The 16,841-nt window shown below is 44.7% G+C and overlaps 1 protein-coding gene across 1 annotated transcript in view; it reads left to right on the top strand.

The window, feature by feature from the left end:
- The first annotated feature begins 507 nt into the window (after nt 1-507).
- The window catches only part of LOC132869598 (von Willebrand factor A domain-containing protein 5A-like), a 28,959-nt gene continuing 12,625 nt past the window's right edge, over nt 508-16,841 (top strand). The window contains exons 1-8 of the mRNA XM_060902863.1: nt 508-822; nt 1,032-1,364; nt 11,149-11,228; nt 11,932-12,046; nt 12,311-12,460; nt 12,735-12,844; nt 13,106-13,323; nt 13,480-13,515. Of these exons, the coding sequence (XP_060758846.1) occupies nt 508-822; nt 1,032-1,364; nt 11,149-11,228; nt 11,932-12,046; nt 12,311-12,460; nt 12,735-12,844; nt 13,106-13,323; nt 13,480-13,515 (1,357 nt within the window). The remainder of the gene's footprint in view (nt 823-1,031; nt 1,365-11,148; nt 11,229-11,931; nt 12,047-12,310; nt 12,461-12,734; nt 12,845-13,105; nt 13,324-13,479; nt 13,516-16,841) is intronic.

Here is a 16,841-nt window from a genome sequence, read left to right as displayed (position 1 = left end):
CCGTGGCCAGCACGCCGGGCCTACACACTTGGCCCATCATGGCGCTTCGAACCAACGCTCACGCCCCTGGCCTGCACGGCAGCCTCCACGCCAGCGCCCCCCCAAAGCCAATGAACCAGCGAGCAGATGGCGCTGACTGCCTGGGGTCGACGGCGACTCATTTTTCAGTGGTCCATATTCAGCGCTGGAGAGAAATAACTCCCAACGAGTGGCTTCTCGAGACGCTCGAAAAGGTTACCGCCTACAGTTTCGCCGTCGACCACAACCTTGTGCCCGCGTTTGTCCTACGGTAGTAAAGGACCCAGGGCAAGTTCTAGCGCTTACTGCAGAAGTTCAGCAGTTACTGCAGAAAGGCGCCATAGAGGAGGTAGACCCCCAAGTTCAGGTGGAGGGTCTCTACTCCCGTTATTTTCTAGTTCCAAAAAGGATGGCAGGTTCAGGCCCATCCTAGATTTAAGACATGTGAACAGGTTCCTCAAGCATTTACCTTCCCGGATGTTGTGCACTATGGATGTTGTTCGAGCCATAGAACCAGGCACATGGTTTGTGACGATAGACTTAAAGGAGGCCTATTTCTATGTGCCCATTGCAGAGGAGCACAGGCAGTTTCTCCGTTTCAGTTTTCAACACAAGGCCTACCAATACAGAGTTCTTCCATTTGGACTCTCTCTAGCCCCCCGGGTGTTCACAAAGTGCGTCCAGGCTGCACTGGAACCTCTCCAAGCGGAAGGCATGTTAGTCCTGCCGTACTTGGACGACTGGCTGCTATGTGCAGCAACCCAGGAACAAGCGATGGCGGACACCAGCCGCCTTTTGCGTCATGTCAGGGGGTAAGCGGTCAATGGGATCCTCACATGAAACGCTGCCATATCAATGTTCTCAAACTACAAGCTGTTTTCCTGACTCTCAAGCATTTCGAGAGTGTTCTGAGGGGAAAACATGTGATGGTGAGGACAGACAACACCTCTGTGGTGTTTCACATAAATCACCAGGGAGGCACAAGGTCCCTTCCCTCTCTTTGTCTGACACAGGCACTCCTGACTTGGGCAGAAACGCGTTTCCTCTCCCTCCGTGCAACACACATTCCAGGTCACCTCAATGTGGTGCCCGATGCACTGTCCCGGAGGAGACAGAGGGCAGGAGACTGGCACTTGCACAAGGAGGTCGTGCAGAAAATTTGGAACACTTATGGCACAGCGACAGTAGACTTGTTCGCGTCCAAGGAGACAACACATTGCCCTCTGTGGTATGCAGAGATGGCAGAACTGGAGTCACTGGGCAGGGATGCTCTGACTCACGAGTGGCCGGATGTGCTACTGTTTGCGTTCCCACCTATTCCACTGATCTGGGGTGTGCTCAATCGAGTACGGGAAATGGGCCACAGGGTGCTCTTGGTAGCGCTCAGATGGCCGAGCATGCCTTGGTTTCACTTACTACTGACTCTAACCGTGGGGCCTCCCCGGCCATTGCCAATGAGGAAGGATCTTCTGTCCCAAATGGAGGGGCAGCTCTGGCACCCTTGTCCAGACAGGCTGAAACTCTGGGTTTGGCCACTGGGGGGAACCAAAGTGTCATGGACTGTTCAGAAGGGGTTAGGCACACTGTTCTGAATCCTCGTGCTCAATCTACTAGGACAATGTATGAAAACAGATGGAAGCTTTTCACTACCTGGTGCACTACTCATTCTTTGAACCCCCTTGAATGTCCTGTGGTAACAATTCTTGATTTTCTTCAACATCTGCTGGATAATGGTCGCTCTCCTGCCACCTTGAGAGTATATGTCGCAGCACTGGCTGCCTACAGGGCACCAACTGAAGGGGTTTCATTGGGTGCTCACAAGTTAGTGGTAGCTTTTATGAAGGGTGCCCAACGACTACACCCGCGCCCGCGAACGGATTGTGCTTCTTGGGACTTGCACACTGTTCTGAATGGATTGTGTTCTCCACCATTCGAGCCTTTAGAGCAGGCAGAGATTAAGTGGCTTTCTATCAAGACTGCGTTCTTGTTGGCTATCACTTCTACCAAGAGAGTTAGTGAACTTCATGCTCTTTCTGTTAGTGCTCAGTGTATGCGTTGGGGACCAGAAGACAGTCAGGTGACATTATGGCCTAATCCTGCTTTTCTACCAAAGGTGCTTTCCCCTCAGTTTGCTAATCAGCCGATTGTTCTGGCGGCATTCCGCCCTGATGATGAGCCCCGCTCTGAACTGTGTCCGGTGCGTGCTTTGCGCCAGTATGTTTCTCAGACTGCTCAGTGGCGAAAAACAGACCAGTTGTTTATCCGTTTTGGGGAGTGTGGGAAAGGAGCACCCCTTTCAAAACAGAGACTGGCACACTGGGTTTCGGAGGCCATTACCAGTGCCTACCGCTTTGCTGATAAAACAGCTCCTGCTTCTGCAAGATGCCACTCAACGCGTGCTGTTGCGACATCTTGGGCTGCATTAAGAGGAATTTCTCTTGTTGATATCTGTTCTGCGGCTACTTGGTCATCACCGTGTACCTTTTCCAGGTTTTACCGTGTGAATGTGGTGCCACTTCCGCCAGTTTCTTCAGCTTTGCTCCCTAGTGATGTCTAGGTGTGATGCATGCATTGTTTATCAATAAAGGCTTTGAGTTCAATTGAAGGACTGACTGGATTGTGTTATTCCTCGTGACTTGGTTGTATAAGTCTTCCACTATAAGAACTGCCTCTGGTGGTCTGGAAGTATGAAATAGAACGCTGGTTACGGATGTAACCGTGGTTCTATGAATAGTGGAAGACCGCCAGAGTCTTGGGTCACTTGGAATTGCGAGAATGACCATTAAGACGGATCATGACTCGTTGACAGGTTTTGTTACATTGGGCGTCATGACGTCACGAGATGACAACAAATCAATAAGTTCTCGTTGCCATGCGCGAGCGCATGATATTTCCACTATAAGAACTGCCTCTGGCGGTCTTCCACTATTCATAGAACCACGGTTACATCCGTAACCAGCGTTACATCAGACGAGGAGAGTACTAGACAGAAAAAAGGGGGAACAGGAGAGTCCTACCACTCTCATAGAGTTCACTGTTTTTGGACCCATACCAAGATGATGATGATGTTGTTGTTTTTTTTTTTTGAGTTGTTCAGGTTGTGTAAAATAGCGGTTGTCTTGCCTGTGAGCAGTGCATCCTGTGAACGAAGTTTTTCATCTCTCAGGCTCATAAAGACTTATTTGCGGTTGACTATGACAGAAAAGAGACTATCAAGTTTGGCTGTACTCAGCATTGAATCAAAGCGCACAAAAGCATTAGATCTTGATAAATTTGTAAAGCGTTTTGCTGAGCAACATGGAAATCGCCGCATTCAGCTGTTGTAGGCATGACAAGGTCATGTTATGCTCACTGGTGAGCCTTTACAAAGCGTGAGGAAAAAAAACTATAAAATGTGACACTGGTGTAAATGGCTTAAATCATGCTGAACTTGAAGCAGTGTTGTTATTGTTGTTTTTTAGTGTCTGTTCTTTTGCATATACAGTATAAAACTGTCCAGAAACGGTATAGACCTCATCTGAGAATGTGTGTTCTTCGTGAACAATAAAGGCATGAGATTAAGTTTATCTGTATGAGTTTGTAAATGGCAGTCTGTGCCCTTTTGTAGTGTGTACATGAGCAATTCCAGCGTTATGGACGTGACACTTGAACTCAAAATGGCAACAAATGACCCAGTGCATGTTTTATTGTCTCCCAGTATTTAAACAGGTGTTGCATATTTTAAGGCTGTACCATACTGGAGAAGTGATAGAACAAGAACAATTCCCATAGTACATCTAGGGCATGCCAGAAAATGCCAATAAAAGATGCGTTATGGATGTGACAGAAAAAGTATCACTTTTCTTGGGTGACTGTACATTTTTATCAAACTCTGTGAAATTGTAAACCTAATGTCGAAATGGAGATATCCATTTGATAGAGGGGTCCAAGGTGAATATTAAAAAAATCTTTGTTTAAAATATTTTGTATTTCATGCAGAGTTTCGGAAGGAAAAGTCAGCGTTATGGATGTGACGAAATTCCGTTATGGATGTGACGCGTCTGAAATAGACATGGCATATGTTTAGAAAATCAGCAATTTAACCACCATAACCCTTTGAAAAACTCTCTAAATATCAGCTAAAACTATCAAAGTTCTTAAATAATATTTAGGATGGCTATTGTTTTGCTGTTTTGTGGATTTTAGCATACATTTCTGTGGCTTGTGGCAATAATATAGAATTGTACATGATCAAAGTTGATTTTAGCTTGGGGTTTACATTATAAGAAAGAAAGACTGACAGTGACATATTAGGTTGGTTACAAATTGGTTCAACTTATTCACATCTGTAAAATACAGGCCTAGGTGAGATCTCTGGGAGTGGTTTTGATGTATTACATGTTGCTTTATTTTTGCATGGTGAGGTTGACATTTACATGGAATTGCCCACATACTATTTGTCGTCAAACTGTGATTAAATTCAGTATATATACATGTCTGTAATACGTTGCCACCCCTCAAAAATTCCTGCCCCCCTCTTGCCACCCCATAAATATTTTTCTAGATCCGCCCCTGATTTCACATAGGTGATGTCTTTAAGAAAATTGACAGACAGGGATTGGCCAGGTGTGTCCTCTGGGGTAGGTCTGTTACGCTACGTTCACACTGCAAGGCTTAATGCTCAATTCCGATTTTTTTGTGAAATCCGATTTTTTTGTGAGGTCGTTCACATTAACAAATATATGCGACTTGTATGTGATCCTCAGTATGAACGAAAAGCGACCTAAAAGTGTTCCGCATGCGCACTGCAGGATACGACGACGTCACACGCAGTGAGCATGGCCAGTGTTTACGGAAGTAAAACCGCCCGGTTGCTGTATGACTCATCCAATCTAGCTTGAATAGCTGCATCCCCCCAAATGGAAATCAGCTCCCTAACCTCTGCGTCCTTCCATTGAGAAGATTCAGAACCTTCACAGCCCGAAGCGTCCCTCGCATTGATGTCATGCGCAGGGGCGCAGATACGTTTTTTGAACTGGGGGGGACAAAAAACTGGGGGGGGACAAAGCTGCCAGCAAACCAACCCCAACCCCGATATGCCTGTCAAACTTGTTGTTAGTAACCATAGCAACCAAGCTCGAGCTCGCAACCTGTGCAGTCTGCGCAGCTCAACCAACCGAATATCAGTCTTTGTTTTATGTGAGTTGTTGCAACTATGTATACACTGCTGTGCACCTTAATAAACCGAATGGTAATTAGTCTTTTGATTTTTCCGTGAGGTTTGCCTTATGCAAAGAAAGACAGCATAGACGTTTTTTCCTCCCTATAAGTGGGGGGGACCGAACGAGGTGAATTTAAATATGACTCGTCCCACCCTCTATCTGCGCCCGTGATTATGCGCCATGTTGTTGTAACTTTTTTTGAGAGACCTGCCGCCTACTTCAGCGCAGAATAGTGACGTTTGTGGCTTGTTGATGACGTGTAAGTCGGATGAATGCAACCTGGCGGTTCAGACTGAAGTCGCATATGAAAAGAGCGGATAGGAATCGGAATTAGCACCACATATCCAAACGGCCTGGGTCGGATTTGAAAAAATCGAATCTGTGTCGTTCATATTGTCAATAAAAGATTGGATGCAGGTCACATATGGGCGAAAAGATCGGATTTGAGTCACTTCAGCCTGCAGTGTGAACGTAGCCTTAGATAGCACAGGCAGTAATATATACCTTTTTGTAAATAGCCCACTGTGTTGTACACAGGGGTGAAAATTAACTTCACAAAATATCAAACTTTACCGGCCACTGACAAATAAATGGTACAATTTACCGGCCACTCAACAGTAACTTATTAAGACATGTTTATGGAAAGTTATTTTGTACTGTATTAAATTCAAGATGTCACTGGTTGCAATTTTTTTTGTAACGTAGACTACGAAATGTACTTTTGCACGCGTGCCGTGTCCCCGTGCATCCTTCTCACCTTTTTCACCCCTGACCAGTTTGCATGCCTGATACTGGATCGGTCGGGGCCCGGGTTAACAGCGACCGCCTCCGGTACTGTTGGTCAACAGGGTGCCGGTGGAAAGTATGCTACTGTTGCGTCAAAACGGAGAAGGAGAGAGGGGGGAGGTGTATTAGGAGAGCGCGTGAAAGATGGAAAGGAAGGAGCTTAGAATTGAGGGTAGGAACACTGAATGTGGGAACATTGACTGGCAGAGCGAGAAAGTTAAAAGGTATGATGGAAAGAAGGAAGTTGGACATTTTGTGTGTGCAGGAGACAAGGTGGAAGAGAAGCAAGGCCAAGAATATTGGAGGTGGATGTAAGGTGTTTTATTATGGAGTCGATGGAAAGAGAAATGGTGTTGTTATTGTTTTGAGGGGAGAGTTGGTCAACAGTGTGACTGATGTGAAGAGGGTGTCAGAGTGATAGGCGTGAAGTTGGAGACTCAAGGAGTGGTAATCAATGTTGTGTGTGCTTATGCCCCACAGGTTGGATATGAGAATGAAGTGAAAGAGTCTTTCTGGGAAAAAATGGATGAAGTGGTAGAAAGTATACCGAGGGAGGAGCGTGTGCTGATATGAGCAGATTTCAATGGACATGTTGGCGAGAGAAACAGAGGAGATGAGTGGTAATGGAAGTCTGCCAGAAGATTGGGATACTACTGCTATACTAGTAAGAGAGGCAGCAAGGTAGGTGCTAGGGTGGTCATCGGGAAGGAGGAAGGAAGACAAGGAGACATGGTGGTGGAACAAAGAAGTGCAGGAAATTATTAAAGAGAAGATGCTAGCAAAGAAGAATTGGGACGATCAGAGAGATGAGGAAAGCAGGCGGTTATACAGAGAGACGAGACGGAAGGCAAAAAGAGCGGTAGTGAAGGCGAAAGCAGATGCATAGCAGGACTTGTACAAAAGACTGGAGACCAAAGAAGGAGAGAAAGACCTGTACAGACTAGCTAGGCAGAGAAACAGGGAAGCAAGGGATGTACAGCAGGTAAGAGTGATGAAAGATGTAAATGGAAATGTGCTGACAGAGTGTATGAAGAAAGTGGAAAGAGTACTTTGAGGATTTATTAAATGAGGAGAATCCAAGAGAGAGAAAAGGTCAGATTCATTGGAGACAGCAAATCAGGAACCAGAGTTGGTTAGTAAGGATGAGGTGAGAGCAGCCATGAAAAGAATGAAGACTGGGAAAGCAGTCGGACCAGATGGTATCCCGATTGAGGCTTGGAGATGTTTGGGTGAGATGGCTGTGGAGTTCCTAACGAGATTGTTTAATCAGATCCTAGAGAATGAGAAAATGCCAAGTGAATGCAGAGTGTGCTCGTCCCAATATACAAGAATAAGGGAGATGTACAGAGCTGCAGTGATTACAGAGGGATAAAACTGATGAGCCACACCATGAAGTTATGGGAAAGGGTATTGGAGGTGAGATTGCTACCTCTCTTCTCAATCTGTGAACAGCAGTACGGGTTTATGCCAAGGAAGAGCATGTCTGATGCAATTTTTGCTTTAAGAATGTTAATGGAGAAGTACAGGGAAAGCCAGAGAAAGCTACATTGTGTGTTTGTAGACCTGGAGAAGGCATACGATAGAGTGCCGAGAGATGAGTTATGATATTGTATGAGAAAGTGTGGCGTGAATGAGAAGTATATCAGAGTGGTGCAAGACATGCATGAGAACAGTGCAACAGCAGTGAGGTGTGCAGTTGGAACGACTGAATGGTTCAAGGTGAAGGTGGGACTCCATCAAGGATCTGCTTTGAGTCCTTTCTTGTTTGCCATAGTGATGGATAGCTTGACAGATGAAGTGAGGCAAGAGTCACCATGGAACATGATGTTTGTGGATGATATTGTGATATGTGGTGAAAGTATAAAGGAGTTTGAGTTGGGTTTGGAAAGATGGAGGTATGCATTGGAACGAAGAGGAATGAAGGTGAGCAGTAGCAAAACAGAATACATGTGCATCAATGAGAATGGGGATGAGAGTGTAGTGAAGATGCAAGGAGTAGATGTAAAGAAAGTTGATGAATTCAAGTACCTGGAGTCAGCGCTCGAAACTAACGGTGTCCCGACGTCCCGGGGACCATAAAAAATGTCATCGGGACACAAAATTATCATATCTGGGACAATCCCGGGACAATGGAAAAAAAATAGATCTAGAAAAAAAGTTCTACATTAATATTATTTACAAAGCCGTAACACATACGTAGACATTCACCTAATTTGTCAATTTTAATTTTAAAACGTTAACAGCGAAAAATACAGTAGCTACACTTTCGATGCACCTGCATCCGTAGGCTACAGAGCAGCGCATTCTGTTCTAGAATCTTCGGCCGGAGTCCGCATTATATGGACTTGGAATGGAATTGCTACCGCACGCGCTGCGCCGACTCTTGCCAGAACAAAAATGCTGAAGTGGTTGAAGCGGACCGACCGCGGGGAAGAAACTGAAAGCCCAGACATAACGTCTCCGGGACCTTCAGGATCCAAAGTGTCCTCGCCTGGTCTGCAGGCAACGCTAGCAACTGAATGAACTGAATGAACACTGTTAGACACGTTATAAAATACAACAGGAATGATGTGGATGATATTGACGGAAGATACCGTTCAACAGAATAAGTGAGTTTTCTTGGTGTCTTTCTAGTTCAGAAAGTTTAGTCAGTCAGCAGCACAACTAGGCTCGGACCTGCCACTATGCTGATGCTGCTAACGTTTGCACCCAGCAGCGAAAGTTCATAAAATGGATAACGGAAAGTTCATAAAAATGGATAACGATAATGGATAACGGAAAGTTCATAAAAATGGATAACGGTAATGGTGAAAATTATAAGTTGGCCTTATAAGTGCCAACAGATATTCAAGGTATAAGTAGATGAAATGAACATAAAAGGGGTCTTATTTTCAACTAAAGTGTACTGCAGATGTAGGGAGTTGAAACATTTTCTGAATGAGCTAGTTGGCCTCGTTAAATAAATGGGTATCTATTCATACAGTGGGATCGCCAAAGTTTAATAAACTGAAAATGCAATAACTGTAATTTTGAAGTAGATGATGTATAAGACATGTCGCTTGTGTCTTGTGACTTATTGTAAAAATATAAAGGGTTCAAAATCGCATAGTTACAAATATAATAGTAACTTCATATAATATAAAATGGGGACACTATTGCTTCCATTCGGGACAGTACAACACAGAATTCGGGACCACTGGGGGACACAAAGAAAAAAAGTTAATTTCGAGCCCTGCCTGGAGTCAACTGTGCAGGAAAATGGGGGCTGCGGTAGTGAGGTGAGAAAGAGAGTGCAGGCAGGGTGGAGCAGTTGGAGAAGGATTTCGGGAGTCATTTGTGAGAGGAAAGTCCCAGCAAAAGTGAAAGGTAAGATGTATAACACAGTAGTGAGAGCGGCTATGATGTATGGATTGGAGACCGTACCCTTAACGAAGAGACAGGAGGCAAAGTTGGAGGTGGCGGAGTTAAGGATGTTAAGGTTTGCGATGGGAGTGACGTGGTTGGACAGAATGAGGAACGAGCACATCAGAGGGACAGCACATGTGGAGAGCTTGGGATTTAAGCTAAGAGAGATGAGACTGAGATGGTATGGGCACATCCTGAGAAGAGATGCAGAGCATGTTGGAAGGAGAATGTTGAGGATGGAGCTGCCATGCACACGAAAATGAGGAAGGCCAAATAGGAGATACATGGATGTGGTGAGAGAGGACATGAAAGTGGCAGGTGTGGTAAAGAAGGATGCGGAAGACATGGAGCAATGGAGACGAAAGATCCGCTGTGGCGACCCCTAATCAGGAGCAGTCGAAAGAAGTTGTTTTCAAATAGAGTTTTTATTTTGTCCTCGGTTGGTTCAGTAACATGGTCCGCCATTTTCTTCTTCTTTAGGGTTTTTGGTGGATCGGTGCCACTGACTGGGCTGGAGTGTGGAACAGGAGATACTTGGGGGGGGGGGGAGGCTATATTCCTTTAGCTACTGTATATCTGTTTCTTTTAAATACTTGATAACGATATATCTGACTGGATGCGCTCTGCCATTTTGTTTTTCTCTCCTCATGGTATATGAGCTGATATTCTAGTAGTACAGTAGCCAATCATAGCAGGCAATTACTAATATCCAGTGAGTGTGTGAGACAAAATGGTTCCACCATTTATTAAATAATGTTTCTTGTGATGTCAAAAGTAAAAAAAAAATGGAGATGGTGTGAGTCAGTTATGATGTATCCTGGGTAAACCATGAACTGATGTCACAATTTCAAGCTATACTGTCGACTCAAGTCACAGCTGTGGCTCTGTGAGCATTTCTGTGTGTGTAGCTCTATGTATCATGATCATGCCTAGTGAGGCAGGTGATAGCATGGTACATTGCACATGTGCAGGTCGAAGGTCAATCTGACATAAACAACAAACATGGGTGCCTCCAGTATTTTTTATTTTTTTTTTAAGATTTATTTCTAATTTTTTGTAGTTAACACTTTTTTAGGTAGGAAATTTTTGATGAGGGACATAAATCTAATATACTGAGAGGCATCGGTAATTATGGATTCTCTTCAGTGGCTGGCATAGTACTATTTTCTTTGGGGCTGTGGCCTTGAGAAAATAGTACTATGCCAGTCACCAAAGAGAATCCATAATTTCACCTGGAGCCTCTCCGTGCATGATGATAAATATTGCGTGCGTACACACACACACACACACACACACTCCGATGAGCCTTAACATTAAAACCACTGACAGGTGAAGTGAATAACACTGATTATCTTGTTACAATATCACCTTTCAAGGGGCAGCAAGAGAACGGTCAATTCTTGAAGTTGATGTTTTGGAAGCAGGAAAAATGGGCAAGTGTAAGGATCTGAGCGACTTTGACGAGCTAAATTGTGATGTCTAGATGACTGGGTCTTAGCATCTCCAAAATGGCACATCTTATGGGGCGTTCCTGCCATGCAGTGGTTAGTACCTACCAAAAATTGTCCAATGAAGGACAACTAGTGAACCAGCAAAAGGGTCATGAGTGTCGAAGGCTCACTGATTCGCATGGGGCACAAAAGTTAGAAGAGCTACTGTGGCACAAACTGCTGAAAAAGTTAATGCTGACACATTTTTTTCCCTAATTTTTTTTTCTCCAATTTCTTTGTCATTTCAGCTGTTCATCTTCACAGATGGTGAAGTAGGGAACACTAAAGATGTTCTTAACTGTGTGAGGAGCAATGCTGATTTCCACAGGTATGTGCTTTTTCAAGCTTAAAATATTCATGACGTATACTTTTTTTCCTGAATAAAACTATGCAACTGAAAGGGTAAATAATTTTTAATACTTATAGCTCACAATGAGGTGCAAATATTTTACATTGTGAGATTTAACATCATATTTTCAGAAATGCACTAAGGAACAGACTGATGTAAATAACAAAAGCAAACACAAATAACTACAACAGATCTGATACCCACATCAAATCAGAAAATGTATTGTACCACATCACTGATGCATGCGAGCATTCAGAAGTCATCTCTATCTTCTACATGCACAACTTACAGGGCAGATAAACTTGTACAGCAGACACTCCTTATTCAAACATAACAAGAAATGTATTTCAAAAGAGGCAAAATTTGTTAATTTAGAAAATGAATAGTCTAACAGTTGCTATGGTGAATCTTTCTGTCAGCAGAAAGTTTATTTTGTATTGATGAAAGAGACTCTGTTAGTGCTATGTAACAGAGGTAAAGCTAAAACTCAGTTGTCTACTGTGTTGCTTTTTCACAAGGCTGTACATCATGGCCACATTGCATCACCAAGGATGATTATTTTCATATAGCAGCATGCCTCACTCTGTTAACTTGGTGTGTTTCAAAATAAGTATTCTTCTGATAAATTTCAATATCTAGAAGGGTTATAAGGGATTCATATTCCACCCCTTTGTTTAAACAGATGCTTCTCATTTGGGATTGGTGAAGGTGCAAGTTCTGCACTCATCACAGGGTTGGCTGAGAACAGCTCTGGCCACGCCCAGTTCATCACAGGAACTGAGCGCATGCAGGCCAAAGTAAGACGGGGTTCTTTTCAAACAGCAACGAAGAAACAAACAGAAATAAGCATTAATTTGTACTACAACATAATGGTGTCGGAAAGAGTCACTTTAGTAATCACGATTTATTTTAAATTACTTATTGTTTATCATTTATGATCATTTAGAGTATGTACAGTCAATTATGCATGTTCTCTGTCTCTCACTTTTTCACTGACAAACAGAAGGGGGCTTTATTGGAAATATTATTGAACATTGTTTGTCTTTAATTCCCAATGCTAGGTAATGCAGTCTCTCCATTATGCTTTACAACCAGCAGTGACTGATATCACTGAGGATTGGACTGATGTGTCTTTCACCCGTCTGAGCCCCCCGATTAAAACGCTTTTCCATGGTCAGAGAGCACTGATTTATGCCCACTTGAAAGGGGAGGTGAGAGCTTCATCACACTGTTTTACAGGAAAACTCTCATTTGTTTCAGATTCTGAATCTGAATGGACTGTTTTTGAAAACTGTTTTATATACCTTTTTTTATTTCTATGTTTATTAATCCATGAGTGTGCAATTATTTATCTCATAATGAAAGAAGTACAACATGATTAAGAGAAAATTTGGCTCAAGCAATTTTTTTTTTTTTTAATTGTGTCTCTTATGAGCAAATGACTGGGTCTACTCATAATTACGCAACCTGTATCTCTGTCCCTAGGAATGTCAAAACCCAGATGCTAAGGGGAAAATATCAGTGCGATACTGTCTTGGAGATCAAGAGGTCTCAAACACTGTCCACTTCTCCCTGAAGCCTTCTGAGAATAGCGGGTAACTGCTACAAGTAGTACAAGGAAATAATGTCCTCTTTTTAAACATCTGTGATTATGATGTGGGTGTGTATTTGTATGACTGTGGCTTTAATAAATAAACCCTGGTTGTGTGGCTTTAGCTGTCATAACCGCCACTGTCAGATATCAGCTTGGTTCCGGTACCCAATATTAAACAACATCACAGAACAGCAGTCAGGGTAGGTTGTTTAATTGTTACTCATTTAGCTTTGCTTGTGTGTGTGTGTGTGTGTGTGTCCAGACTAGCCATCCACAGGCTGGGCGCTCGCTCTCTGATCCGCTCTCTGGAAAGGGACGAGCAGGATGATGGAGCTGATAAAGAGGCTCTGAAGGCCAGGGTGGTGGATCTGAGTAAGCAGTCTGGAGTGAGCAGCTCACACACAGCCTTCATAGCTATCAATAAAGGCAGCGGACAAGCTGTGAAAGGACCGATGGTGAAGAGGAGAATTCCTATTGCCAGTTAGTATTCTTTTCACTGAGTCCTTTTACTCAACCCTTCATCCAATAATTTGAGGATTATTATGATTAGCATTCATGGTTTTATTGCTTTTATGTACAAACACACCATACATGGCTCATCAAGAATCTAACCTGTTTTTGTTTGTATATGTCCAGGCATGGGGATGAGCAGGGGGCTGTGTGGATCGTCACGTAAGTAACTGAACACAGGAGTTTGTAAATACTTATTGATTATGAGACTAATTGTATTGTATTTCCTTTATATGTTGGAAATTTGAGGGTACAGTTTGAAAATAATATAACATGGTTCATTAAATGAATTGCACTAATATAGGTTTTTGCCAGTTTTAGTATTTGAATCTAATTCTTGATTTGCTATTATCTTCTGTTTATAACTGCAATTGCTATTATACAGTTATACTTATCACTGCTGAATACACACAGATGTAACCATGTAGCTACTGTCTATGCCTCAATGTAAAATGAAAGATATGATATGGCCATGTAATAAGTCCCTGATGTGGGTGGAGTACAGAAGCACGGCAGGCGGGGACTGAACACACTTTATTTTCCTTTACTTTGCTGCTTTTCAGCTTCCCTCACTCGCTGCTCACACGCAGTCACACATGCGCGCACACACACACACACGTGTTCTGGTTGGGAGAGGCCTCTTTTCTGCTCTCCCTCTCCTTTTATGCTCCACCATCACTGCAACAAACACACACACGCGCACACATATTAATTGACAACAGGTGTAATGACTTGGCCACTCACCTTCGCTGATCCCATACTCCATTCACAAACTAATGCTTGGCCACGTCCCCGCTGCCACATACCCCCACCACCCGACTCAGGCTGGGGAGCCGTCTGGCTTGCAGTGGGCTCCCCCCCCCCGACAGGACAGGAAGTCTGCCACCACCATCTGCGCCCCCGGCCTGTGGACCACCTCGAACTTAAACAGCTGGAGGGCGAGATACCAATGGGTGATGCGCGCATTGGTATTCTTCATGCGGTGGAGTGACCGCAGGGGCCCACTTGATGGCCAGACACTCCTTTACGATGGTGCTGTACTTGCTTTCAAACATCGAAAGCTTGTGGCTGATGTACAGTAGGGGACGCTCCTCGCCGTTCACCTTCTGGGACAAAACGGTCCCCAGCCCTCTGTCCGATGCATCAGTCTGCAAAATAAAGGGGAGAGAGAAGTCAGGGGAGTGCAAAAGTGGCCCCCTGCACAGTGCAGCTTTTACCTTGGAGAACGCCTGTTGGCACTGCTCCGTCCACTGGACCGGATCTGGTGCTCCCTTTTTAGTGAGATCAGTTAGCGGGCTGGTGACGTCCGAATAATTAGGTATGAAACTACAATAGTAGCCAGCCAGCCCCAGGGACTGTCTCACCCGCTTTTTGGTCTTGGGCCTCGGGCAGGGCCCAATCGCTGCAGTCTTGTTAATTTGGGGACGCATCTGCCCATGACCCAAGTGTAAACCCAGATACCGTAATTCCACGCACCCAATTGCACACTTTTTCGGGTTAGCTGTGAGACCTGCATGTCTCAGCGACTCTAGGACGGCCCTAAGGTGTTCCAGGTGCCACGGCCAATCATTGCTATAAATAATGATGTTGTCGAGGTACGCTGCCACGTAGGTGGCGTGAGGGTGGAGGATCTTGTCCATGAGCCGCTGGAATGTAGCAGGAGCCCCAAATAACCCAAAAGGAAGTGTGACAAATGGGTGTCGCCCAAATGGTGTGGAAAAGGCCATTTTCTCTCAGGATAGAGGAGTCAAGGGGACCTGCCAATATCCCTTTGTGGCAGCAGGGGCGTGGTCAAGCATCGGTCTGTGACCGGAGGGCGGAGTCAGGGAAGGTAAGTGGCAGAATCACAGCACCTGATGTTGGTTAATCTGTGTTTGTGTGTCTTCCCCAGTGACCGCCCCCTATATAAGGAGAGAGAGAGAGCAGAGGAAGGGAGCTCTCTCCCCAACCAGGCGACTAGTGTGTGTGGATAGTGAGAGTTTGTCTCAAGTCTGAAAAGACCCAAAATAAAGAGTTTCTTTGTGGAACTTAATCCTGGCCTGCCGTCTTTCTGTGCTCCACCCGTACGAACTGCTACACCCTTCATTAGATCCAGTGTTGAATAAAAACGAGCAGCGCCTAACCAATCAAGCAACTCATCATTGCAAGGCATTGGGTATGCATCAAATTTAGATACCGCGTTGATTTTCTTATAGTCCACACAGAACTGGGCTGACCCATCGGTCTTGGGAACCAGGACCACTGGGCTGCTTCAGTCACTGTGGGACTCCTTGATTATGCCCATTTCGAGCATGGCCTTGAGTTCATCCCGAACCACCTTTTTTTGTGTTCAGGCAAGCAGTAAGGGCAGCTACGCACCACCACCCCCGGGGGCATCTCAATGTGGTATTCTATGAGGTGGGTGCAGCCGGGATGGGGCAAGAACATGTCAGAAAATTTCTTCTGCAACTTGGCTACCTCCGTGAGTTGGGCTGGTGAGAGGTGATCTCCACAAGGGACCTGAGTGGTTTGAAATGTTACCTTTTTTACCTCCAGCCCCAGCTCCACCTTCTCTGGAACTACCAACACCCATGCCATGGGGATCTCCTCGTTCCAACGTTTTAACAGGTTGAGGTAGTAGATTTGCAATGCCCCACCCTTATCCATTCACCTCACCTCATAGTCGAGGATCAAGCTGAGAACCTGTACATGGTGATCCCTAGTAATGACTTAGGCCGGCTAATCTCAGCAACTCAATTTCCAGAAGGAAGCAGTTTTGATTGTTACATTGACGATGACAAGCATCAATACCTGTATCCTCCAGCTGAATGTTGAAGGGCTAAGAGACCTTATCCACCATCTAGCAGACAAAAACAACACCAGTGTGATTCTCCTGCAAGAGACCCATGCTGACAGCGAAGACAAACTCACAATTGAAGATTACAGTACTATAGCCTATATACTCAACAAGTACCATGGTATCACTACCTATGTTCATGAAGGTGTCCACGTGAACTCTATCCAAAAATCCCCAGAGGGCAGCCAAATCCAGTGGACCTGTGCCACCATCAAGAATGTATCCATAACAAGCTTTATGATGCTAAAGACAACAAATCGTTCTTTTCAGGCCACCACAAGACATGGACTAATCCTGACTTATGCTTTGTCTCTAACTCCATCGCTCAATCCTGTGAATGTACATACTGGACAAGTTCCCACGATCTGGACACTGTCCTGTTGTCATTGGCACCGAAGTTGGAATGAAGATCAACAGTCTTAGCAAAAAGAGGTGGAATTTTCACAAGGCTAACTGGAGTAAATTTGCCGGCCTTACTGACTTGTTATCCTGCGACCTCCCAGACCCATCAGGGACAGACACCTACAAGGCCTTCACATCCCTGCTCTCCTCTGCTGCTAAGGCATCCATTCCCTGAGGCAGACATGACGCGTATATCCCCTGCTGGGACAAAGAGTGCAAGGCAGCCTTCCAAAACTACAACACAGCAAGC

The sequence above is a fragment of the Neoarius graeffei genome, chromosome 2 (assembly GCF_027579695.1).
Source record: "Neoarius graeffei isolate fNeoGra1 chromosome 2, fNeoGra1.pri, whole genome shotgun sequence".
Classification (NCBI taxonomy): Eukaryota; Metazoa; Chordata; class Actinopteri; order Siluriformes; family Ariidae; genus Neoarius; species Neoarius graeffei.
This window is presented reverse-complemented; position numbering and strand designations above follow the sequence as displayed.